At 46.7% G+C, this 26,560-nt stretch overlaps 2 protein-coding genes across 6 annotated transcripts; one reads left to right on the forward strand and one right to left on the reverse strand.

Annotated features, from left to right (window-relative positions):
• Positions 1-296: 296 nt before the first annotated feature.
• Positions 297-2,654, forward strand: LOC149869187 (cation channel sperm-associated auxiliary subunit delta-like). Its single transcript, XM_090037693.1, has one exon. The coding sequence runs from the start codon at positions 297-299 to the stop codon at positions 2,652-2,654; it is 2,358 nt and encodes a 785-aa protein (XP_089893819.1).
• Positions 2,655-15,533: 12,879 nt separating this feature from the next.
• Positions 15,534-26,294, reverse strand: LOC149869188 (uncharacterized). Of its 5 annotated transcripts, none has more exons than XM_090039880.1 (3): positions 22,968-26,294; positions 20,883-20,946; positions 15,534-16,829 (listed from the first exon to the last, which is right to left on the reverse strand). In XM_090039880.1, the coding sequence occupies exon 1, from the start codon at positions 26,268-26,270 to the stop codon at positions 23,337-23,339; it is 2,934 nt and encodes a 977-aa protein (XP_089896006.1). In that variant the 5' UTR covers positions 26,271-26,294; the 3' UTR covers positions 15,534-16,829; positions 20,883-20,946; positions 22,968-23,336. The 5 variants fall into 5 exon arrangements, with proteins under 5 accessions (XP_089896006.1, XP_089896005.1, XP_089896002.1 ...); XM_090039879.1 differs by having other exon boundaries at positions 15,534-16,844; XM_090039876.1 differs by having other exon boundaries at positions 15,534-20,946.
• Positions 26,295-26,560: the final 266 nt, after the last annotated feature.

Below are 26,560 nucleotides of genomic sequence, written 5' to 3' on the forward strand. Positions count from 1 at the left end.
TACACACTGTTTAAATGAAGAGTCATTACTGATAATGTAAAATTAGTCACGGAATCATGAGCCTAAGACATCAGTTATAAAAGACTGAGGCTGTGACAGAAACACACAGAGCAACAGCCATATACAACCCACAGTCCGGCCCAGACACCAACTGCCACTCGGAACTTCTTTCCATCTGCTCACAGGAGGACGTGAGAAGTGACAGCAGCCATTGCGGGCTGATGTCCACAGGGAACAAGAGCACCTACCTCAGGCCAAACAGATCAGAGGGAGCGGCTCAAGTAACCGCACAAAAAATGCGAAGTTATTGGCTGGTCCCACTCTGGCTGTTGAGGTACCTTATAGTTGGAGGTCACTGCTCTGTTTGCAATTGGAGGGAGTCGTTCTCAGTTAAACTCTCCCTTTCTCAGAAGCAGGTGTCGGGCACTGTCCTTCAGTTCGCTGCCGATGAGCCCCGCCTTCTGCAACACCCATGTACAGATGAGAACCTCTGGGGAGGTCCTGCTCCAGCCCTGTATTTGGGGGGGAGAGTTTTCTTCAGCAAAGATGGCTTTGAGAGCAGCCTCCTACCACTTTCCATCCCCAGCGACTTAGTGAGTCCAACAGCCTTAGTCAGTGCTGCCACCTTTGTGAAGCAAAATCAGATAGCAATGGTGATAAATGGTAGGGTCTATCTCTATATCTTTGCAGATGAGGAGAAATGGCAACCAGCAGAGGGGATCCATTCCCCAGTCGCTGACCTCTCCAACACCTACTGCTGCTTCTCCTGGCAGGACCTGTACTGTGACAATGTCAGCATGACCCTTTTTGCCTATGAGACTGGGCATTCAGTCTCCGAGAGCCAAATCTTCCTGTCAGAAAATGGAGGTTTCACTTTTAGACTTATGAAGGTAAAATCAGCTCTGCAACATGTGCTGCTTGGTGTCTATAATTTTATTTCCCTCTCTGTTACTGGGCTACTAATCAACAGTACCCAAGAGGATGAAGGAAAAGGACCAGGGGCTTATTTTACATACATTAACTGGAAGAGGAGCCATGAGGTTTATCGCAGATCCACAGTCTTCCAGCTGATGTCCAAAGAGGGCGCTTCTATCCAGAATATCCAGCACCCTAGCCTGAGTGGCTACATCATTCTCTGGACCAAGGGTACCCTGATGCTTTCCTTCAACAATGGCCTGATTACAGAAGCAGTAACTATTCTGCCCACAGATGAGTTTCCAGGCACTTCTCTCCCTAATACTTCTCTATTCCATGTAGCCATTAGCACCTCTGAGATTGCAGTCTTCACCCAGGAGAACCAGCTGTTCTATGGCATTCTTGGCATGTTTTCCACTTCCATGGTCCTTACAGAAACAATAAACACCACAGATGTAGGCTGTTGTGTGTTGCAGTTTGAAAGGACAGGAATACTGACATTGCTCAGACCCATCCGTAACAATGATTCCCACATATATAACTTCCAGAAATGCACCTATAATATGCAGTCATTGCTCATGGACAAGTTACAACCCATGCAGTATTGCACACTGGAGGTCCTTAACAGCCCCTTTCACAACAAGATTTTTTACATTGATATGTACCACATGTTGAACTTCACTGCCACTTTTGTACCCAAACGTGGTACTGGGGCCTTTCCTCTGGTGACTGTGAGCAACCCCCATGTGCTGAGTTTCCAGGCACATGTGGTACAGGATGGGTACACAGATGATGGGAATACCAAGTACAGATTAAGCATACTGCTGATGCAACAATGCTTCTCTGACATGGCAGAGCCACACTTCTGGGCTGACTTACATGAAGGTGGCGTGTCTATCCTCAATGTGGATGCTCCCAAGAAAGGTGTTTTTTGTGTTGACATAGTTCCTTTGTCTGCATTTATTAATGTAGGTTGTCCACCTACGAAACAGATTAGACTTTTTAAAAATGCAACTGCTTGCAGCAAAGAACTCTTTCATCAAGACTTACTACGAAATAATTTCACTTACATAATCAGCTATGATATATATGACCCAGAATTTCTTGCCAGACAAAACCTGGAGCAAAGCGACCTTCAAATTCATTACGATTATGAGAAGCTGGGATGTCCTCTTCTGGTATATCATGATGATCCTTGGTCACCAGTTCTTGAGTTATGGGAAAACAGTGAATTTGTGGAGTACGTTTCTGTTGATTTTGTTATGTTTGAAGTAAATGGAATTCATAATTATGATTATCTCTTGACAGCTGCAGAAGCTGATTGCATCTCTCAACCTCAGAATTGGACCTCTTTGCTGAAAGAACAAGATTCTCCAGACCCAAATACTGCATGGAATAGAAAGAATTACATAAACTGTGAGAATCCCAATGGACCTAAATTAGTATCGCCTTCAGCCAAGTATCAAGTTCTTGGTGGAAGAACAAAAAACAAAATAATTTTTTCACAGTATAATGGATTATATGTCTTTAAAGCTATTGTAGTGGACAAGTTTTACAGTTATTGTGAGTTGTCTACATTTTTCTGTGTCTATGTCTATGGTGCCCTCCCAAAAAGCTACATAAATCCTTGGGTAGCACTAACAGTTTTTTTTACTATTATTTTTGTTTCAATTTTGATGGGATATATCTTACCAACATTATCACTGATAAAAATACCCTCAAAAGTTAAAATATTCTGAGCTTATTTTGTAAACTGTGTGATGTTCAAGGAAGTTACTATGTTAAGAATTCTCATATCTCACTTGTACAGGTCAGGAGATTAAATTATATTTTTGTTATGAAATCAGTTTTAAAACAAGTGAAAGAAGAATTGACAAAAAGGAACCATTTTGATGTCTGTTTTGTAACTTTCTTGTAGATCCATTTTTAATATGCTAATTAATTTTCTCCACTTTTTTTGTTTTTATTTTATAATTTTCTGACCATATTGTTGCTTGCCTGAAGAATTTACACCGTTATTTTATTATAGTGACTGATTTTAAGTTTACCAGCTTTTGTTGATGCAATCAATTACATTAGCTTACTGCAAAAGGTCTCCTTTCCTCAGGAGGAATAAAGATCATCCTTGGAGCCTGTCAATTGCTTTTACTTCAACAACAGATCAATGGAAATCAAAGCTTCCTCTGTATTTGCACTCCTTTTGTAGTCAAGATGCATATTTCCTACCTCTTCTCCCACTTACAATATTAATGTTCATTCAAATATTCCATTTTATTGGCTAGATAATGGAATTCTGAGGCTTCATCTCAGTTACAAAACACTCTGAACAGACAGTTAAAAAAAAACCCTTAGTTAAAAGAAAAAAAGACATGATTCTACAAATATTTAATTGAATGACACTTGGCTTTAATATACCTACCTGCATTAGTAAATATTAGACAGCATGAATAAAAGTTGCAGAATTTACCCTCCCTCCCCCAAGTTAAATGTACAAGTCTGTTTCTAATGGGTAGACCAGTAGCCTCCCATGTCCTACGCCATGGAAGACTGCCATGGCCCATTTCCATAGTCAAGTATCATCATACCTTTGGCCATTAAGATGGTCACCAACATCTCAAAGCATTTTTTAAAACCAGAATTAATACTTTTTAAATGTATCAGCTGGAATGAAATATTATCCTAACACGATATGGCTATGCAATAAAAAGAAATAAATCAAAATGTTCCATACACAAAAAAGAAAATTGGGATTTAATGTACACATTTCAGGTAGTTGTGACTATAATATAAATATAGTAAAATGTTAATATTTTGTTATAACAAATATTTTAGACAACTATTCACCCCATTCTAATGTATTTTCAATAAAATTGTGCAATTTTATTGAATTTGCTATTTTATTTGCTTTTTGCCAAGTCTTCACCTGTGTATTGATAGTGTTTATTGTCAATTGCATGTGTTTTAGCTGAGTTAGAAAATGCGTTTGCTTTTTCATCTACATATTATATGGAAGTTATTTAGGTTTAAAAATAAATATCATTTGGAAAGTTGGCATTATTTCATTCTCTGCACCCTTTCTCACACGCTGCTTTGACTAGAGCCACCAAGGTGCCACCCTGCCCTGCTTTCTGCCTGGCTTCAGACTAACATAGTTAACTATCTTTCTCTAGAGACGCTAATGGGTACATATATATAGGAGAAGAGCAAGGTGATTACTGACAGACTGGTTATTGTAGCCTAAGTAGAAAATATCAAGGTACAAAAATGTTGGGGTTTGCAGTAGAGCTTGATAAGATTATATACACACACACACACATATATGTATATGTACATACATGTATATACACACATATATATATACATACCACCCTTTCTCACTCACTATTTTGACTAGAGCCACCAAGGTGCCAGCCTGCCCTTCTTTCTGCCTGACTTCAAACTAACATAGTTATCTCTCTCTAGAGATGCTAATGGGTACAGGACTAAGAGCAATGGCTTCAAGCTGCAGCAGGGGAAATTTAGGTTGGAAATTAAAAGGAACTTTCTGACGCAAAGTGGCCAGGCATTGGAACAGGGTACCTAGAGAAGTTGTGGAATCTCTATGCATGGAAACTTGCAGAAGCAGGTTAGACCAACATATGGCTGGATGGTTTTAGTCAGAGTTGATCCTGCCTTGAGCAGCAGGCTGAACTAGATGACCTTGGAAGGTTCCTTCCAGCCCTATTTGCTTATGATCGAGTGTGATAACTTGCCTAATTATCTTAGCCGTCTAGGCTGTATTCAAATCTCAATTTTTTCTTATCACTCTTGTGTTTAGATCACGTGCTGTACCAGGGCAAACCTCTCCTCCCTGTATGTCCTTCTTTTACTCACCCCTGTGAGCAAGCACTGTGTGCTTGCCCATCCTGCTGCTTACTTAGAATGTCCCCTTGATCATCTACACCAGTGTTTGTTTCTCAACCCATTGATCGCAACCCAAAAGTGGGTCATAAGAATATATGGAAGGGTGGCAAATAATCGTGGAAAAATGTGGAAAATCATGGATTTTTTCCTTTAAAGAGAAAAACGTGGAAAACCACAGGTTTCCCCTTGCAAGCTGGCAGAGTTCAAGCCTGCAAGGGGCTGCGAGAAGCAGGATGAGGACAATCAGGCAGGGGGTGTCATGTGCATGCATACATGCACGTAACAGGCAGGTAGCATAGAAAGCAGCTCCTGCAGGTAGAGTCAAAGGGGGGGGGGGCAGGGGTAGGCATAGATGATGAATCGGGGAGCCACAGGGAATGTGTCAGGGGCCCCCTCCAGATTTGTGCACCCACAGCGGGCACAGGGCTGTAGCCTGGCTGGACCCGCACAGGAGGGCAGAGCTAGATGGCAAGACTGCACCAGGAGTAATGGACGGGAGGAGACAGAGGGGAAGGGACACACTACCCTCACCTACTCCCATTGCCACTGCTTCTCTCAGGCTGCAGTTCTACCCTGGAGGGGTGGCGAGGTAGTAAGCAGTACAGGCGGGCTGAGGGGAATGGCAGTGGCCAGGCCATGGTAAAGTCATGGCCCAGCGGGCAAGCAGTTGGCAGTGGGAGGAGGCTGAGGGCAGTGTGCCCCCGCCCCATCTGTTACTCCTTGCACTGCTGGTGATGTGGCTGGCACAGGGGTCCTGGTGGCAGCAGCAACAGCAATGAGTCTCAATGTCCCATTCCTGGTCCCATCCGCTAAGCTGCAGAAGAGGCTCCTATCTGTGCAAGTCTGGCCAGGCTGCAGCCCTGTGCCCAAGATAAGCACACACTCCCCGCAACCTACACTCCCACCCCCTCTCTCACACATACTGAGGGCCTGGGGTCAGCAGGATGCTTTGTCCCATGATGGGTACTTGAAAATAGGCCCTGCTGCATGCATCCATCAGAACCAGCCCAGAATAGTGGACATTCCTCTGTGGCAGCATCCCTCCCGAAGCCTTGGGAGAGTTGCTGCCACAGTGTATTGGCACCTGATTTATGATGCAGATACCCTGTTTTGGGTGGACCCAAACCTTCAGAACAACCACAATGTCTTTCATTCGATAATAGGCAAATTCTACTGATAAACAGTGACAGCAGATAAGAATAATGCAGGTAAGGCAACCCACTTCCCCCCCTTCCCAACCAATTCTATATCTACCAGTCCAAAAGCTGTCACAAAGGGAAGATACAGCTGGATGGTATACAAACTTCATCCTGTGGTTCTTTCTTGAATGTCAGATGTCAGCAAACTGGAGGTCAAAGGCCAAGGCCCCACTCCCCCTGCAGTGGGGTGGGTGAAATGGGCTGGTGGTATATCCTCTGTCCACGGTGGCCTCAGGATCACCCCCTAAGGGACCCTTTGCTGCTCTAAAATCCTTCCTTTTGTATTATTTTTGTCCTCTGATTACTTCATTTCTGGCCATTGTCTCCCTATGGTCATCATGTTGTCCATGTTCTGTTCTGTCAGTGTGTTCCTTTGTTTCCTAAACCCATTACATGCAAACATCTTAATTTGGTCATTTACTGGTGTCTTAACTTGGGCATGCCCTGGCTTCCTAATTTGGTCTGTCCACCAGAACCGGAAATCCCAGGGCTCTGCATTTGGACATGGTGACCTGGCACCAATGCAGTAAGCCTGTCTTTTATTATGGAACAGTGTGGTACATCTTCAATTTCCCATCTTGTTTGTGTATTAGCTTCATGCACAGTGGGCCTTGAAGGAATATTTGGCACAAACAGGCTTTTAGAAACCAATTAACCTTTGCCATTCCCCTGAACCATTATTTTAATGCACATCTACTTTACCTACAAGCCAGTTCCTAAAAGTAAATTTCTAAATATCATTTTCTAGCCATCACAGTGCTGTTGCCCTCCCCCCCAATGCCCTCCCAAGCTGACCCAGAGGAGGTTTTTTTGTGGGGGTGGGGAAATTACCTGGTAGCCATTCTCCTCAGCAGCAACCCTCTTGAGGGCCCAGGAGGATTCCTGATACAGGCCGATACTCCACCTCCATTCCTTTGGAGGAATGGAGAGAAAGTAGAGGATTGTGGGGTAATGGGCATCTCCAACACCTAAAAGGATGGATATACATCCATTCAAGTTGGGTCAGGAGGAGGGAATTCATCCTGGTAGATATGAATCTAATCTTCTTGCCTAATAGCGAGTTATCTTCCATAAGAAATGTTGTGGAAAATTTGATGCATCCTCCCAAAGTAAAACTGTGGTCTCTCTCATGCTGGACCAGATAGTTTCCTTGATCTTGCCTGCCACAACTTAGATAGGAAAGCAAGGAACCAAAAACGTATACAGTACTGTGAGAGGGGTTGATGTTACACTGACTTACAAGGCTGGCTCCTCTTCGCAGGGCTCCACCACCCCCATCCCCTGCCCTCACCACACATGATGTTATGATTTCATTCATATCTGTTCTCTTTGGGAGTTTCAGCCTCCAGCCTATCTTTATAAGCCTTTAGGTGGCTGGTTTCTGGTCCCTGGTCACTTACCCCATTCTTTCCCACACAGGTCCCAAGCCAACTGCCCTGAAGTTCGCCTTTGCCCTTATTCTTCAGGGCAGAGTCACAGGAGGCAGACACCTTAAATTCACTCAAACACTTAATCCCGCCTCTTCTTTCCTCCAGGTCCCTAGAGTGGCTGCCTGCACCTGTCAGACTTGGACTCACCGGTTTGAACATTGCAGCTGCCTTGTTTCCCTGCCTCTGCAGGTAAGTCAGTCTTCAGGCCTCTCTCCTGAGTCCCTTTGTTCGGTCCCTCATTGCTGTCTCCCCACATTCCCTTGAGTTTCTTCCTGGAGATTCTTTTCTCCCCATCCAATGCCAACTGCCTGCTCAGCTCTCCTTTTAATTCCCCTGCGCCAATCAGTGGTGAGCCAGCTTCAGCATCCCATTCGCTGCCTAGCTGGCTCTCCCAGCTGATCAAGCTAATTAGCATCCAGGGATCTCCATGTGGCTTTTGGCCAGGCTCACCGGTGCAGTAAGTATTCCTTTGTTTTTTTGCCTTTTCAGCATCTCGTGACAAGGTGAACTCCTCACCCTGTTACAAATGTCTTGAAGGACTGTACACTCTATTTTTGTGCTGGAAGAAAGGCTTTTCTCCTGGCACAAATGAAATGCCTGTTCATTGGCCTGACACTGCAGCCCTTCCAAACCACCATTATTTGTGTGTGTTCCATGTTATTCTGTATTTGAAGCTTAGGCTTAAATGTTTGATTCCCATCCCATTGCATGAACTATAACAGAGTGACAACTTTCTTGATATGATACTCTCTTGTACAATTCTTGTTCCTGAGTTCCTTGTTTCTTAGCATAAGACTGGCTGATGTCTCATAGCTTTTTTGTTTTTATTTGAAAACAGGAGCAATGACAGGAAGATACAGCTTTCATATTTTAAAGTATTTGTACCGGGAGTGAGATTACAAATCCAAGAAGTTCAAAGGTAAGATTAAACTTTCACAAAATTGAAACAGAGGCATGGATATGGACTGGTTAAGGTGTCCAGACAATGCTTACTCTGCCACTAGGGATACCAAACAAATATCAGACAGTTACCCTGAAGGCATTTTAACATTTAATGTTTGGATTTTAAATAGTGTAAACTTAAGGAGTTCTGCTGTAGCCATTTGCTCAAAAGCTCCAGTAGCAATCCCACCAATACCACTGATTTTTAAGGGTAGTTTAATGGTTTGGTTTTTTTGTCCCTTTCTCATATAACAATACTGCCAAGCAGAGTTGAGATTGTTTGAATATTCTAACAGTTTATTTGCAAACCTTAACATTTGGATTTCTTTAAAAAAAAAGCGTTATGATCAATTTTCTGGGGTTTCTAAAGTTTGTGTTTGGGATAATTACAATGGTCCTGTGTGCGAATGTGTGTGAATAAAACAAACTAGGCATAATAAAAAAATTATATTTTAGAATCCTCAGCTTTGAAAATGTATTGAAGTAAGCAACAGATATAACAAACCTGGTAAGACCAAGTTCACCAAATGTACCAAATATGAAAGAATAGATCGAGTTGAATTTAGGACAACAGAAAATTTAAATCCAGCATAAGCGGGTAGCAAATAATAATAAAAAAGAGCTTAACCTTAAATCAAGTTTAACTAAGATATTTGCAGATTCTCTCAAAAAAAAAAAAAAAAAAAAAGAAACTTAGTCTACTACCAAATCTTCATAACATCTTTGTAAAGTACTTGAGGCTAACAGTAGTTCCTATGATCCTTCTATTTTAGACACAAGTGTAGCCACTAAGGCTGTGCAAAATTTCACCGGCTGTTTTGTTTCGACACTGTTTTGTCTTGTTTCAAGCTCAAAACAGTGAAATAGAAATGAAATGAAGGGCTTTGAAACAACCTAGAAACAAAACAAGGGCAGTTGAAACATTTAGAAAGTTTCTAAGCATTTTGAGTTTCAAAGCTGAAGCTGGGCTTGCCTGCAGGGAAACAGAAAGTAAGGAGAAGGAGAGGGAAAAGGGAGGAAGGACTGCTCTCAGGTAGATTGTATAGCTGTCCAGTTACTGTGATCCTTCCCTGAGGACCCTTCCAATCCCAGTGCTCTGTGGGAGGGATGGAAAACCAGCATAAAAGGCAGCATTGTTTCAAACGGCCTGCTTTCTGCCTTTAGGTCAGTTACTGAGCTGTCTTCCAGAAGCTCAGGAGCATTAGACAACAAAGGCTACTACTACCATTGATTTCTTACTTGCTAGCCTAGCAAGTGGGGTTCTGTAATACCTTTAGCTTTCTTTCTAGACTCTTTTTTATTATTATATACATTGATTTATCCTTTTCAATTTCATAATTATATTGCATATTATATTATGCAATTTATATAGGAAGACAGAGAGACACACATACATTTATATGCAGAAGAGGAAAGAAAAGCACTGTTACAGTTTGGCTGCCTGAGATGCTGCTGGTGCTACTGTGCTAGTGCTCACTAAGTTATTATTTTACCTGTTGTTATTTAAAGTGGTGGACCAGACTGAGGCTGTAGGGGAAAAGGAAGGCTCATTGGGGCATACTGCTATGTCTTGTAGAGGCCCCAGCGCTAATAAGGGCATGCCTTTTCTCTGTCTCTCTCACACACACACCACGAGTTTTGCTCACCAGCTTGAGGTGCAGTTTCCCAAAAACCCCTGCACCTATCTCCTTGAAACCTGAAAGGCTTCATGGCCTCAGCAAGGGCTACCACATCTGCTGTTTTCACCCCCTCTGCACCTTAACAAACAAACACACAAGTTTTGCTTGTCAGCAGCTTAAGGTATAGTGTCCCAGAAACCCCTGCACCTACCTCCTTGAAACTTAACAGGCTTTGTGGCCTTAGCAGGAGCTACCATGTCTCCCCTGTGCCTTCACATTTAAAAGTGACATGAGTTTTAATTTCAAGATTTTGAGGTGCAGTTTCCCAGAAACCCCTGCACCTATCTCCTTGAAACTTGACACACTTCATGCCCTCAGGAGGGGCTACTACCCCTGCTGTTTTCATCTAAATCTGCTAAAAAATGACAAAGTTATAGGCAGTTATGTGCTTCCCCATTATAACCTATGGGGGAAACATTGAAACTGCAAAACAGTTTGGAAACTAAATGCAACTCAAAACGAAACACTGTTCCATCAAAATGGTGAAACAGAAGTTGAAATGAAATGGTGCCGTTTCACACAACCCTGGTAGCCATGTCACAAAGATAGAGCACATTACAGTCAACCCTTTCCAACTTAATGATGCCGAAAATACATAAGTCTAGTGTAATACTATGCATAGTAGTTTAACACTCACTTCTAATCTTTTAAAATATTGTTTCTTTTTAGTTTCTTAATCCTGTTACATAGCATGCCAGAATGCATACCAGCTTATAAAACATCTTATTTATACTTATATAAACAATTCAACCCTTTTCCATTTATGAAAGCATTGTCTCACCCTGTGCCTTCCTGGTCTTGTATAGGCATTCCCTTGCTGCCTTGAAGCATGTGCCTGGGGTTGGCTGCAGTATTTTTTTCTGCAGTCTTGGTGAGGACTCAAGTTCTCCCTGAGGAAAACCCCAAAACTCACCTGCCACAACTTGGGTCTTCCTTTCAGTGGTGGGGCTTCCTCTTGTAGTCCCTTACAGGTCAGTTGCACTTCCTAGCAGGTATCCACCTCCCTGACACCCCCCAACCCATGCATCAGCTTTTAAGACAGGCACTTGGTTGATTGGCTTGCCCTCCAATGTTCCCTCTTGGACTCTCCTTGTCTGCAGGGCTCCTAGTGACCTTGCCCTGTCCTAGGTCCTTTTGGGACATTCGACTGTCCCTGCTGCTATGCCAGGTCTTCCTGGCTATACTACTGCTTTCAGTGCTGCCCCGGCCACTCCTATTCCCTGAGTGTCACTCTTGGCCCTAATCCCTGTCTTAGGGCCCCTCAGGGTAGTGCCACTGTTCTGCCACCAAATTTCTGGACCCAGAAATAAACTTTTACTTTAATCAAATTTTAGTCTGTTTTAAAGAAAATGGCCAATAAACTCATTTCCTTTAATTCCATCATTAGACATCTGTGAATGTCAATTCTGCTCCAGGAGGAGAGCTATATGGCCATTAAATATGAATTCCTGGATAGATTTCTATAACTCAGAAATATTTACTGTAAGGAAGTACCCTGAATTTGATTTTAACCACATAGAAATCGTGTAATTGAAACCTAAATGCAACTTCAAAAGCACACAGCAGATGATAATCTTATTTTACTTCTCATTTTATTTCATAGCTTTATAGTTAGTAGGGTCAGAAGGGACCTGAGCAGATCATCAAGTCTGACCCCCTGCCATGGCAGGAAAGAGTACTGCCAACAAGGTGATTGTCAAGCCTTGTCTTAAAGACCCCCAGGGTAGGAGCCAGCACCACTTCACTTGGAAGTTGGTTCCAACTCCTAGCCACCCTGACACTGAAGTAGCGCCTCCTGATGTCTAGTCTGAATTTACCCTGTCAGCTTGTGACCATTATTTCTAGTCACTCGTGGTAGTGCTCAGGGAAACAGGGATTTCGGAGCGGGGCTTAGGGGTCTGGGAGCTCAGGTGGTGTTTTCGTCGATCCTCCCAGTCTCGGGCTATGGGCTGAGGAGGATCCACGCAGTGAACCAAAGACTGCGGAGCTAGTGTCATCGGGAAGGCTTTGGCTTCCATGACCACAGCCTGCTCTTTGGTGAGAGAGGCAGCGAGCTGCTGGGAAGAGATGGCCTCCACCTCTCCCCCTTGGGGAGGAGGCTATTCTTAGCCAGGCTGGCTGACCTGCTCCACCGGGCTTTAAACTAAGCCCGCTGGGGGTTGGGGGGCTACTGCCACTGCTGGCCCGCTGAGCAACCCTTGCAGAGCCAGCAGACCAAGGCACTTAAGGGAGCCCACCCCTGCCCCAGCCCTTGCACAATCTGTGGGCAAGGCAAGAGCCCCTAAGGGCACACTTGCCTGCATGTACACTAATGCCAGGAGCCTGGGTAACAAGCAGGAGGAGCTCATCCTCCTGCTCAGTGCAAAGAATTATGACGTCATTGGGATAACAGAGACCTGGTGGGACTCCAACCATGACTGGACAATGGGTATAGAGGGCTATACCCTGTACAGGAGGGATTGTGTTGACAAAAGGGGCGGGGGTGTAGCTCTCTATGTGAAGGAAAGCTACATGCCCCTGCAAGCTGATGTTGGTGACCAGCATGAACAGCTAGAGACCCTCTGGGTAAAAATTCGTGGGGAATATGGCACAGGGGACACAACGGTGGGAGTCTACTACAGACCTCCCATCAAAGCCCTGAGCTTGACCAGGAGTTCACCCGGGAACTGACTGAGGCTGCTTGCTCCAGGACCTTGGTTGTCATGGGTGACTTCAATTACCCGGACATCTCGTGGGAAGATCACTCAGCAAAATCCAAGCGGTCGCAAAGCTTTCTCTCATGCGTGGATGACCTCTACCTGACTCAAGAAGTCTATGGGCCAACAAGAGGCAAAGCGCTGCTCGACCTGGTACTGGCTACGGGGGACAACCTAATCGGCGACCTAGTGATCGATGGGAAGCTGGGTGACAGTGATCACGAGCTGATCACCTTCACCATCCGCCGTAAAGCTGGCAAGTCAGTCAGCAACACAGAGGTCTTTGACTTCAGAAAAGCCAACTTTGACAAGCTCTGGAGGCTTGTCGGTCAGGCCCTTAGGGACCATGACCCCAGGAAGATGGGAGTTCGAGAAGAGTGGTTGCTTCTCAAGGAAGCGATCCTCAATGCACAAGCTAAATCTATTCCAACACGGAGGAAAGGCAGCAAGAAGGCACAGCAGCCCTCCTGGCTCTCCAGGGACCTAGCGGACCTCCTGTGGCTAAAAAGGAAAGCCTACAAAGGATGGAGGACGGGATTCACCTCCAAGGAGGATTATTCTGCACTGGTCTGGTCCTGCAGGGAGCAAACCAGGAAAGCCAAGGCTGCAACTGAACTCCAACTAGCTTCAAGCATCAAGGACAACAAAAAGTCCTTTTTCAGATATGTGGGAAGCCGGAAGAAAAGCAAGGGCAACATTGGACCCCTGCTAAACCAGATGGGGCAACTGACAACTGACGCCCAGGAAAAAGCCAAGCTATTAAATAGGTACTTTGCATCAGTCTTTCATCAGTCCCATGGGACGCCCATGCCTGCTATGGGACAGGGAGATCCGGGTGATGGGGATCCCCTACCCTCCATAAATGCTGACCTTGTGAAGGAACATCTTGAGAAGCTGGATACCTTCAAGTCAACCGGCCCTGACAGTCTGCACCCCAGGGTACTCAAGGAGCTGGCGAGCGTCATAGCCCAGCCCCTGGCACGGATCTTTGAAAACTCCTGGCGCTCTGGTGTAGTGCCCGAAGACTGGAAGAAGGCCAATGTGGTGCCGATCTTCAAGAAAGGGAGGAGAGTGGATCCAGCTAACTACAGGCCCATTAGCCTGACTTCTATCATGGGGAAGATCTTAGAAGAGTTTATTAAGGAGGCCATCCTTGAGGGACTGGCCCAGGCTAACATTCTAAGGGATAGCCGGCATGGGTTTCTTGCGGGTAGGTCTTGTTTGACCAATCTCATTTCCTTCTATGACCAGGTGACCTATCACCTGGACAAGGGAGAAGAGATTGATGTCATATATCTTGACTTCAAAAAAGCTTTTGATCTGGTATCCCATGATCACCTCTTGGCCAAACTGGCCAGTTGCGGCCTTGGCTCCACCACGATCCGCTGGCTGGGAAATTGGCTCCGTGGTCGGACCCAGAGGGTTGTGATTGATGGTAGTCACTCATTGTAGTGCGCTGTGACCAGTGGGGTCCCTCAAGGCTCTGTCCTGGGACCCATACTGTTCAACATCTTCATTAATGATGTGGACATTGGAGTCAGGAGTGGACTGGCCAAGTTCGCTGATGACACCAAACTTTGGGGCAAAGCATCCACGCCAGAAGATAGGCGGGTGATCCAGGCTGACCTGGACAAGCTCAGCAAATGGGCAGACGAGAACCTGATGGCGTTTAACACCGAAAAATGCAAGGTTCTCCACCTCGGGAGGAAAAACCTGCAGCATCCTTATAGGCTCAGCAGTGCTACGTTGGATAGCACTACAGAAGAAAGAGACTTGGGGGTCATCATCGACCACAAGATGGACATGAGCCTGCAATGCGATGCTGGAGTACTGCGTCCAGTTTTGGGCTCCACAATTCAAAAAGGATGTGGAGAAGCTTGAGAGAGTCAAGAGGAGAGCCACGCGCATGATCAGAGGTCAGGAAAACAGATCTTACGATGATAGGCTGAGAGACATTGGACTGTTTAGCCTGGAAAAGCATAGGCTCATTTCTTTACTGTCCGAGCCCCCAAGGTCTGGAACAGTCTGCCAGCGGAGGTGGTTCAAGCACCTAGATTGAACACCTTCAAGAGTAAATTGGATGCTTATCTTGCTGGGATCCTATGACCCCAGCTGACTTCCTGCCCTTTGGGCAGGGGGCTGAACTTGATCTCCCGAGGTCCCTTCCAGCCCTGATGTCTATGAAATCTATGAAATCTATGAAACAGGGACTCCCCCAATGCCTGCTGGTCCCCTCTGACTAATTTGTAACAGGCCACTAGATACACCCTCAGCCTTCTCTTCTGGAGGCTGAACAGGTTCGGGTCCCTTAGCCTGTCCTCGTAGGGCCTGCCCTGATGCCCCCTGATCATGTGAGTGGCCCTCCTCTGGACCCTCTCCATGTTGTCCACATCCCTCTTGAAGTGTGGCGCCCAGAACTGGATGCAGTACTCCAGCTGCAGCCTGGTCAGTGCCACATAGAGGGGGAGTATCACTTCCCTGGACCAGCTTGAGATGCATCTGTGGATGCATGACAAGGTGCAGTTGGCCTTCCTGACTGCATCCCCACACTGCCAGCCCATGTTCATCTTGGCATCAATGACGACTCCAAGATCCTTTTCTGCCTCTGCACTAACGAGAAGGGAGTTCCCCAGCCTGTAGGTATAGTGCTGGTTCATCCTTCCCAGGTGCATCACCTTGCACTTGTCAATGTTGAATCCCATCCTATTCTTGTGCGCCCACCCCTGTAACCTGTCGTGGAAGAAATCAAACTTCGCATTGTGGTTGAATCAGAACTGACAGAACCAGCTTTTCTTTATTTAGGGCTATACTGTGATCACAGGGAGAATTCCATACAGCAAGGGGAATCACCCACTTGTCTGTTTCAAAGGATTTCTTGCACTCTCTAAATTTACAAGCATATTTATACTTAAGACAGAGAAAGAGATAAAAAAATACGACCTTGGAGAAACAAAACAATAGTAAATTACACAGAAATTTAGGAAGTTTACTTAAACAAACCATCTGTGCACAGGGTAATATATCAAGATAACCTAAGGATAACCCAAGGCATGCAGGATTTCTTATCTCAGAACATTTAACTGAAATAAGCAGTATCAGCACTTCTGGTCTCTGTCTGTTTTTCTAGTCAAATAGGTCAGAAGCTGACTAAATTTACTCCTACATTCCCTATTTTTTTTCCTAACAAGTTAGATATTTATAGCCATTAGAAAACCAAGCACCATTTATCTTAAATTCTACCTCACACTTACTGACTCCTACTGCAACACAAGATCTATTACAGGTCCAACAGAGCTTTCCAGGGGTGGCATATGCTAATCAGACAGTCAGACTGGTTGCAACTTACTGCCAAGTTTCATTTCTATGAAAATCTGAATAGTAAGGGGCTAACATCTGATTTGTATTCAAGGGTTCCGGTATCATGGGTATTCCTCCAGTAGAATAGATAGGGATATGACTACTTATCAAACAATGAGAGACATTTAAATCTATCCCAATTTGATTAACTAAAGACAAGAACACATTTTCATGAAATGATCTTCTTTGTCAGTGCAGAAGTGTAGCTTGGTTTACAAAGTTTCTTATAACTGATGAGAGAAAGTTCATATAAGATGGCTCAAAAAGAAATACTGAGAACTACCCAAATCACGACTAACCAACTCCACTTCGGGAACCAGGAACTAGGTAGAGGCCTTCTTCCTGTCCCAAAGGGCATAGTGGTGTCATTGGGGCTCATGTAGTGGCAAATCCTCTTCACCAGTAGGTGCTTGGCTTATTACTGGTCTTGAGCTCTCCTGTGCTAGGCTCACTACCAGTCTGTGGAGGCTGATTACAAGATTGATATGGAGGAGACTCTGGGTCTAACGGGGCTGATGTTTTCTTAGGGTGTGAAGCGTGGCTCCATGTCTGGAGTCCTTGACACTTTATTGCAGTGTTGGTGGTTAGGAGTACCTGGAATGGGCCTTTCCAGCAAGGTTCCAGCGATGACTTTTGTTGATGGACCCAGTCACCAGGCAGGATAGAATGGCACAGCTCATCTGGTTCTTTGGGGAGATCTGCCTGTACCTGTGAATGAAAAGCCTTAACACACTTCATTAGTGCTTTACAATAGTCCAGAATGGTATCATCAAGTGAATGTATATCGCAAAAGTGGGAGGCAACAGGTGGTGAGGCGGGGAGCCTCATAGGTCTTTCTATTAGAATTTCATGTGGGCTAAGCCCAGTCTTTCAGTTGGCAGTAGATCTCATACTCATAAGGGCTATGGGAAGTGCATCTGGCCATTTTAGGTGAGTCTTAGCACAAATTTTGGCCAGTTTATTTTTTAGAATGCCATTTTGGAGTTCCACTTGGCCTGAGGCCTGTGGATGGTATGGGCAATGAAAGTTCTGTTGGATCTGCAGGACTTTGCAGACTTCTTTCATTATCTGTCCAGTAAAATGAGTTCCTCTATCAGAGTTTAGGGATAAAGGAATACCAAACCTTGGAATAAAGTCTCTGAACAACTTTTTGTTTATAGTGATGGTGTCAGCTTTTGCACATGGGTAGACTTCTACCCATCTAGAAAACATACATACAATAAGAAGAACATACTCATAAGAACAACATTTTTGCATTTGAATAAAATCTAGTTGTAAATTTACAAACGGTCCCCAAGGCTTTAAGAGAGGTATATGCCAAGAGCAAATCATCAGCATGTTGCACAAGCACAGAATTTTTTTGTTTATTTTTATTATATCATCTAGATCTTTCTTTAGAATTTGAGAAAAAAAGAGAAGGGGATTCAATATAGCCCTGGGGCAATCGCGTCCAGGTATAATGAAGTCCTCGATAGGTAAATGCAAAGAGAAACTTGTATAGGACGTATAGGAATAGAGAAAAATGTAGAACACAAATTAACAACAGTAAAATAACAAGCATTAGGAGGAATATAGGACAAGATAGTAGCTGGATTTGGTACAACAGGAAAAGTAGGTAAAACTGCAGAATTTACTGCACAAAGGTCTTGTACAAAGTGATAGGTTTGTTTTTTTTCCAGGTTTTTTGTTTGGTTTTTTTTACAGGAAGAATAGGCGTATTACAAGGGCTCTTAGTCGGGACAATGATACCTTGCTTTAAAAGGGCAGTTATAACAGAGCGTATCCCTTCTTCAGCTTCTGGACGTAAAGGGTATTGAGCAACTTTCAAAGCTTAGCTGCATTTAATCTATTTTTTACAGGCTGGGCAGTATGGGTTTGTCCTACTTCATTAGCATGCTGGGACCAGAGAAACGGAGGGACAGCTTTTATGATTTCTTCTTGTAACACAGAAAGATCAGGGAATTCAGGCTCAGGAGGTGAACTAGCTAAAATGGCAAGTGCTGCTCTCTCATTATCACAGGGGATAGTTAAATAAACACCATTAGGAGAGCAATAGCTAGTACAACCGAGTTTACAAGGCAAATCTCTGCCTAACAAATTAACAGGAGAACAAGGACTAAGGAGAAAGGCATGTTGATCAGAAACAGGACTGAGAGAAACATGTAATGGTTGGGAAACAGGATGAAGAACTATTTGATTTGAAACTCCCACAGTGTTTACAACAGCAGAGGAGAGGGGTGTCGTGGAAAATTCTTCAGCTCGAAGAGTAGAGCGGCTTGCACCGGTGTCTAGTAAACTTTTTGTAGAGATGCCATTTATCACACAGGAAACAAAAGGGTTCCTCTTGATTAAGTGGGAGAAGCAGGGCTGTGATGATGTTACTATTTCTCAGGTTGGCCTAACAGGAGGCTCCCTGATTCAGAACAGAGAACTGAGTGACAGGAGGTGGTGGCGGGTTAAAAGTTATCCCTGGCTGGCCAGGCCAGCGAGGACATTAAGCCTTCCAGTGTCCTGGCTGGCCACAATAATGACGACTGTCATTATTTTGGGACTGAAATCTTTTCTGTCCCATCCCCTGCCTCTGAACTGTCCTTGGTGGAAACTTCAGCTTCTGCCCCTGCCTAAAGTCTGTAATTGTAATGACATTAGCTTAGTTTCCATGGATTCCTTTTTCTTTTCCTGGCAGGTTGTACAATGATTTGCAATGGTGACTAGTTCTGCAAGTGGCTTAGTCTGCCAACCTACAGCAATTGTGCACAACTGTTCCTGGACTTTAGAAAGAAGTATGTGGACAAAAGCGGAAGCAACTACTTCTGGGGCAGTTTCAGCTGCATTTTTCAATATCAGAATGTCTTTCAAATACTAGTTTCAAGTGGTCTATGTAGTCTGCTGGGGATTCTCCTTTATTTTGTTTACCGTTACGTATTTTTGGCTCAGTCAGTTTTCCTGGGGCAAATTTTAAGCACAGCCTCAAGGAGGTATCTTCAGGCATCTGCAAAGCGATCTCTAATTCCAGGGTCCTGAGTAGGCCAAGTAGCCTGTGCGATGAGTCGGTTGCAGACCTCAGACGGCAGAACGTTTCTCATTAATTGGTTCAAATTTGCCCATTGTGGATCATAACAATGGATTACAGTTTCCAATTGATCTTTAAATTTCTGGGGTTCCTCCCTGATGTTGGGAAATTGTTTAACAAGGTTTAGGAGATCTCCTGGGGCCCAGGGGGCATGGACTGTGATTGTAGTTTCCCCATTTGGGCCTTGCCCTGGAAGTTGCCATAAAGGCATAAGCTGAGCCTTTTTAGATTTTAAAGGAGGGGCTGGACCATACTGGGTACCAGACCTTAAAAAGGAGGAGGGGGTTGAGATTTCAGGAAATTTCTTTGGTGGCCGTGGGCATGCCCCAGGGGTAGGTGATGGTTGTTGAGTGATAGCTTCCTGGTGAAGTGGGCTAATCCTGCTGGAAGAGCCTATTTGGTTACTTTGGACTTCTTCAAGTTCAGACTGTGCCTGGGACTGATATGGGGGTGGCACATTAAGAAAATCAATTATATCTTCTGCAGATTCATTCTCAGTTATTTGTGGATAAAGTTGTTTTGGTGCTGATGGTACTGTTGATGGGGGGCCCCCTTTTGGTGCACCTTCTGTTTTAATTTCTTTTATCTGAGATTTCAGTTTCTCTTGGGAGTCCTTAAGACTCTGAAATTGAGATTCTTGATGTCTTTTGAAAGCTTCTTCATACTAATCAAAAAATGTGTCCCACTGAGTCTGTGGTATATTACTACCTCTTAACTCAAGGTCTCTGCAGAGATGAACAATTTTACTTAAATCAAATGTTCCCTTCAGGGGAAACTGCTGGCTAAAATCATCTCTGGTATACCAATTCCATTTGTCTAGAAACTTACAACTTATGGCCATAGTGTGTGTACATGTACAATGCTGGAGTCCCTTTTGGCAGAGCCAGTACGTCTTTTAGACTCTCCACTCCCCATATCTTTAAACTCAATTCACACAGGTCGTTCATACAGGAATGACTTATTCAGGATGTCTGGTCAGGCTGTGAGATTTGCTAGTGGCAGAGAGATGCTGTGGCTAATGTCCAAAGACAAGACTCCACTGCAATAACAGCACACAATGCAGTTACTCACTGTTGGACACGGCTCATTATGAGGGTGGGGAAAGGGTAAACCTGTCCACCGGGTCACGAGGTTCCAGTTGGGTCCCCTTGCATTCAAAACTGCTCTTCCGGACAGCCTTGGGGCAGCTGAACCCAACCTTAGTCTCAGATCTGGTCAGTGGCTCATATTTCTCAATTCATACTCTTAATTCACACAAGGGAATTTCTGCGTTGAGGCACGAGGTTCAAGAGCATTTCTTTAGTCTCAGCCTTGGTCAACGCTTATCGTGGAAAACACTCACACTCTAAGAGTTTTCACCTGGCACCCTTGCTTTTCAAGAGCACACAGAACAAATCTGTTGTCTTCAGGGCGGCTGCACAAGGTTTCTATTTCTGGCCTCAGAGAGACCTCATAGTTCTTTACAGAACTTAACTCAATTCACACGGGGAAATACTATCATTGACAACAGCAACACAGAGTCTTTAACCTTAACTCTTTCTACTCACAGTTACTACTTACACAGTGGGTCTGACAGTTCTGGCAGAAAAAAAAGTTTGAATAGTGTGAGCCTCAAGCAGTGAATCAGGAAGACACAGAGACAGCCTCTCACTAAAAAGCCCCAGTAGAGATTTCAAAAGGTCTCTTACCTTGTTTGGCGCCAGGGCTTCAGTAAAGAGATGTCTGTGTCCCAACTGATCACTCCAGGCATCTCTATCCGAGTCACAGCACCAAATTGTGGAAGAAATCAAACTTAGCGTTGTGGTTGAATCAGAACTGACAGAGCCAGCTTTTCTTTATTTAGGGCTATACTGTGATCACAGGGAGAATTCCATACAGCAAGGGGAATCACCCACTTGTCTGTTTCAAAGGATTTCTCGCACTCTCTAAATTTACAAGCATATTTATACTTAAGACAGAGAAAGAGATAAAAAAATATGACCTTGGAGAAACAAAACAATAGTAAATTACACAGAAATTTAGGAAGTTTACTTAAACAAACCATCTGTGCACAGGGTAATATATCAAGATAACCTAAGGATAACCCAAGGCATGCAGGATTTCTTATCTCAGAACATTTAACTGAAATAAGTAGTATCAGCACTTCTGGTCTCTGTTTTTCTAGTCAAATAGGTCAGAAGCCGACTAAATTTACATTAAATCCTACACTGTCTAGGTCCAATTGTAGCCTATTCCTTCCTTCTAATATGCCCACACCCCACCACAATCGATACCGTTTCATTATTTATTCTGTAATTCAGCAAATGCTTCCTCCTTTTTCAACCTTTGCCAATGTTTTTTTCCATTCAGTTTTGTTCAGTTTTTAAGCCAACGGAATTTTTAAGAATCAGACAAACTTTCTTCAAAATAACTTTCACTATATACATTGTGCCACTTCTTAGCCTGTAATTTCCTTTGGGACAAAACAAGAACAGAGCTCTGTGCACATTTCAATAGCATCTACCACTTTAAAAGATTTTGTTTAAAAATGAAGATAATTGAGGACTAAAAAATGGCTTTGATCAGTCTGAGTGATCATTGTTATTTGAAGTTGTGCATTCATAAATTGATTCAAAATGACTGCCTGATATCATGTAAGTCAGGATGGAAGGTGCTATCCAGGTCATTGGGGGTCCAGCCAGCTGGAGAGGATCAGGTATCCACCAGGGGTTGTGGGGGCAGGAGCAGCACACAGGTGGGGTAAAAGACGGTGGCATGACCTTTGGTTGGGGTGGGCGGAGGTGCAATCTGTAGGTGGAGACGCCAGTAAACCTACACCCCCATCCCTCTTGTCCCTCCTCCCACTGAAACTTACTTATAGATTCATAGATGCTAGGGTTGTTAGGGACCTCAGTAGATCATCGAGTCCAACACCCTGCCCTGGGCAGGAATGAGTGTTGGGGTCAGATGACCCCAGCTAGGTGCTTGTCCAGTCTTCTCTTGAAGACACCCAGGGTAGGGCAGAGCACCACTTCCCTTGGAAGCCCATTCCAGATTCTGGCAACCCTTACTATGAAAAAGTTCTTTCTAATGTCCAACCTAAATCTGCTGTCTGTCAATTTCTGGCCATTGTTCCTAGTTACTCCAGGGGGTGCCCTAGTAAATACAGCATCTCCTATTCCCTGCTGCCCTTTCCTGATGAATTTATAGGCAGCCATAAGATCACCTCTGAGCCTTCTCTTGTGAAGGCTGAAGAGATCTAGGTCCCTCAGCCTCTCCTTGTAGGGCAGGGTTGGGCAAAATGTGGCCCACAGGCCACATGCGGCCCACCAGGCCATTCTACCCAGCCCATGGGGCCCCTAAAAATTTAGAAAATTAATATTTATCTGCCCCGATTGCCTGTCATGTGGCCCTCAATGGCTTGCCAAAACTCAGTAAGTGGTCCTCCGCCCAAAATAATTGCCCACCCCTACTCTATGAGATTTCTCTGATATTGCTCTACCCCGTACCCTATTCCAAACCTACTCCTTGTAACCCATAAAGTTCTTCTTTGTACCTAGTGTGGGAGGCTTATTGGGAGAGGGACTAGATTGGGGTGGGGAAGATGTGGCCCACCAAGCCATTCTATCTGACCTGTGGGGCCCCTAAAAATTTAGAAAATTAGTATTCATCTGCCTCTGGCTACCTGTCATGCGGCCCTCAATGGCTTGGAAAAACTCAGTAAGCGGCCCTCCACCTAAAATAATTGCCCACCCCTGTTGTAGAGTGTAAGGGGATGGGGGTGCGTCACTTACCGTGAGACCCCGATCCCCGGATGTCCCCTGGAGAGGAGGTGGTACAGGTGGGACCGTCCCGCTTCGCCGCTCTTGTCCGCCACGACTTGATGGAAATATGGGGTTCACCCGTGCCGGGAAGCTGGCGGTCCACGTGGGGTACAGTACCTCCAAGGTCCAGGGGTCCTGAGGGCTCCTCCTCCCCTACACCCTCGCCCGGTCCTCCGGGTGGGGAGCCTCCGTTAGGGCTCCCTTGTCTTCATGCTAGCCCCGCAGTGGGGGGGGGGGGTACCCTCACACTGCTGGACCCTCACCAGGAGTCCTACCAGCACCTAGTCTCCCTGATGCTGATCGCTCCACTAGTCCTGAGGTGTCTTTACCTCTTGTGATTCACTCTCTAGACCCGGGTGGGCTACAAGCTCTGCCTCCCTGCCCGTGGGTCTTCCCCCGCAGCCAAGCGGCCTGCAACCGCCGGAGGAAGGTCCCTCCGACCGAGCCTCCCTTCCCGGCTTCTTCCGGTGCAATGGCCACCGGTCCCTTTGGTACCTTCGTCACGTCGGGGTCCGCTGCGCCCCCTGGCTCCGCCGCTTCCCGCCTTGCAGGCTGCTGCTGCGCCACTCCTGGCTTCGCGGCGGCCGGCCTCGCTGCCGCCGGTCCCTGCCGCCCGGCTCCTGGCTCTACCACTCCCGGCCCGGCTGCCTCTGGACCTCTGGCTCTCGGCTTCGCCACCGCCGGTTCCCCGGCTCCCGGCCTCGCCGCTGCCGGCTCCCGCCGCGTGGCACCCGGCGCGGTGGTACCTGTCTCCACCGCTCTCGGCCCCGCAGCTCCCGGCTCCGCCGCTCCCGGTCTCGCAGTTCCAGGCTGCGCGGCTCCCGGCCTCGCAGATCCCGGCTCCGCAGCTCCAGGGGCAGGTTCCCGCTGGAGCCTCCGTCCTCCTCTGCTCGGGGTAGGTGGTTCCCTTTTATCTTCCCGTGCTGGTTCCGCGTCGGCGTGGTTCAAGTTCCGGGAAACCTTAAGCTCCCGGCCGGGCTTCCGGGTCCGGACCCGGAAGCGGGGCGGAACTCCGGGGTTCCCCGCTCGGGCCGGGCCCCTCAGGGTCCTGGCCCCCTCACACACCCCACCCCTCGAGACGCCGCTAGGCGCTCCCTTTGCTGTGCGATATTCGCCCCCCGAGGGCTTCTCCCTGTCCGCGCGGGGCGGTACCGATGGCTCGCGGGGATTCTCTATCTCTCCCCACCGAGACAAAAAGTCTGCTATGGTGTTGCTGCAACCCGGTTTATACCCGATTTTAAACTGATAGGGCTGGAGTGCCAGGGCCCACCTCATTATCCGGGCATTTTCGGTTTTAGCCGAGTTGAGCCACCGGAGAGGGGCGTGATCAGTTATTAAACGAAATTCTCGGCCCAGTAAATAGTACCGAAAATAGTCTATACCCCAACGGATAGCAAGACACTCCCTTTCAATCGTAGAGTACCTCTGTTCGTGTTCGTTCAATCGGCGACTGGCAAATGCCACGGGGCGTTCGACTCCCTCCACCTCCTGCGAGAGGACCGCTCCCAGGGCGTACGCTGAGGCATCCGTCTGTAGGATAAAGGGGGCGTTAAAATTAGGGGTATGTAGTACCGCTCCTCGGCACAAGGCCTGCCGGATCTCGCTGAATGCCTTGCGCCTCTCTGGGGTCCAGTTGACATGTGGTGGTTCTCTCCCCTTGGTGGTGTCTACCAGGGGATTCGCCAGTTCCGCAAACCGGGGAATGAACCGCCGGTAATAGCTGGCGAGCCCCAGAAAGGCCCGCATCTGCCGCTTGGTTGCTGGCGCCTCGTAGTCCCGAAGTGCCGCCACCTTATCCCGTAAAGGTCTTACCAGTCCCTTGCCTACTTGGAAGCCGAGGTATTTAGTCTCTGATCTTCCCAGGGCACATTTCTTTGGGTTGGCCGTCAGGCCCTTACCTCGTAACTCCTGCAAGACCTGTCTCAGGGCCCGGAGGTGTTGCTCCCATGTCTTGGTAAAGATCACGATGTCGTCGAGGTAGGCGGCGGCATATTCCTGGTGGGGTGCCAGTATCCAATCGATTAACCTTTGGAAGGTCGCGGCGGCCCCGTTCAACCCGAACGGCATCCTTTTGAACTCATAGAGGCCCCATGGGGTCCCAAAGGCGGTCTTAGGCTGATCCTCCCTTCGCAGGGGAATCTGCCAATACCCCTTTGCTAAATCCAGGGTGGAGATGTAATTGGCCTGCCCGATACGCTCCACCAGTTCACTTATCTGAGGCATGGGGAAAGCGTCAAACTGGGTGATGGCGTTCACTTTCCGGAAATCAACGCACAGCCTCAAGCTGCCGTCCGGCTTCGTCACAGCCACCAACGGGCTCCGCCAGGGACTGCGGGAAGGCGTGATGATGCCTTGGGCCAGCATGCCATTAAGGTCCTCTCTAATCGGTTGGCGCCGGAAAAAAGGAATGCGTCGCCACTTTTCCCTGGCAATCTGGCCTGGTGGCGTCAGGATCTTATGCTCCACGCCTCTAGCCTTCCCCGGGGTCTCTGAAAACACATCCCCAAACTCTACGACTAGCTGCTGTAACTCTTTCTGTTGGTATGGGGACAGGGACGTCCCTTCCCCAAGTGGTCCCTCTTCCAGGGTCTTTGGTCCAGTCTCCCCCTCTTGACACTCCCCATCTACCGGCTCTCGGTCCATTTCTAGAAGGAGCCCGTGCGGCTCCTGCCACTCCTTCAATAGATTGATGTGCAAGACCTGGGACGCCCTCGGATGGCCCTCCCTTCGGACTTCATAATTGACCGGGCCGGTTCGTCTTATGACCCGTGCCGGCCCCTGCCACCGCGTCTCGAACTTACTATGAGAGCTGGGCAGCATCACCAACACTTTCTGTCCGGGCTGTAACTCTCTCTCCCGGGCTCCCTGGTCGTATCGGCCCTTCTGTTGTCTCTGGGCCTGCTTGAGGTTGTCCTGGGCTGCTCTCTGGGCCTTGTGGAGTCTGTCCTGCAGTTCCTGGGCGTATTCAGCCACCTGGCGGCCCCCTCGTGCGCTGTTTTCCCAGCTCTCCCTTAGGATGTCCAACAAACTTCGGGGTCGGTGCCCAAAGACCAAGCTGAAAGGGGAGTAGCCCGTGGAGGCCTGCGGGGCATCCCGCACTGCAAACAGCAAGGGTGGTACCAACAAATCCCACCTGGCTGGATCTTCCTGTGTGCAGCGCCGGAGCATCCCCTTCAGTGTTGCGTTGAAACGCTCGACGAGCCCATTTGTTTGGGGATGATAAATCGACGTTTTTAGGTGTGTGACATGGAGCACCTTGCACAGGGCTGTCATTACAGCCGACAAAGTTCTTTCCCTGGTCAGTCACGATTTCTTGCGGGATCCCGAACCGGGCAACCCACTTCATAAGCTCCTCGGCCACCTTGGAGCCCGTCACCGTCCGTAAGGGAATCGCCTCCGGAAACCGGGTGGCGTAATCAATAAGCACCAGTAAGAACCGGTGTCCAGCGGTGCTGCGTGGTAAAGGCCCCACCACATCAAGCGCCACCCTGGTGAATGGCTCCCGTATAACGGGCATCACCTGAAGGGGAGCGCGCGGGGGTTTGTGGGGTTCACTAACCGGC

The sequence above is a fragment of the Crocodylus siamensis genome, chromosome 3, assembly GCF_052110815.1.
Source record: "Crocodylus siamensis isolate JL-2025a chromosome 3, ASM5211081v1, whole genome shotgun sequence".
NCBI classification, from domain to species: domain Eukaryota; kingdom Metazoa; phylum Chordata; order Crocodylia; family Crocodylidae; genus Crocodylus; species Crocodylus siamensis.

Coding starts and splice junctions, on each gene's coding strand:
- LOC149869187 (XM_090037693.1), top strand. CDS start 297: ATGCGAAGTTATTGGCTGGTCCCACTCTGGCTGTTGAGGTACCTTATA.
- LOC149869188 (XM_090039880.1), bottom strand. CDS start 26,270: ATGACAGCCCTGTGCAAGGTGCTCCATGTCACACACCTAAAAACGTCG.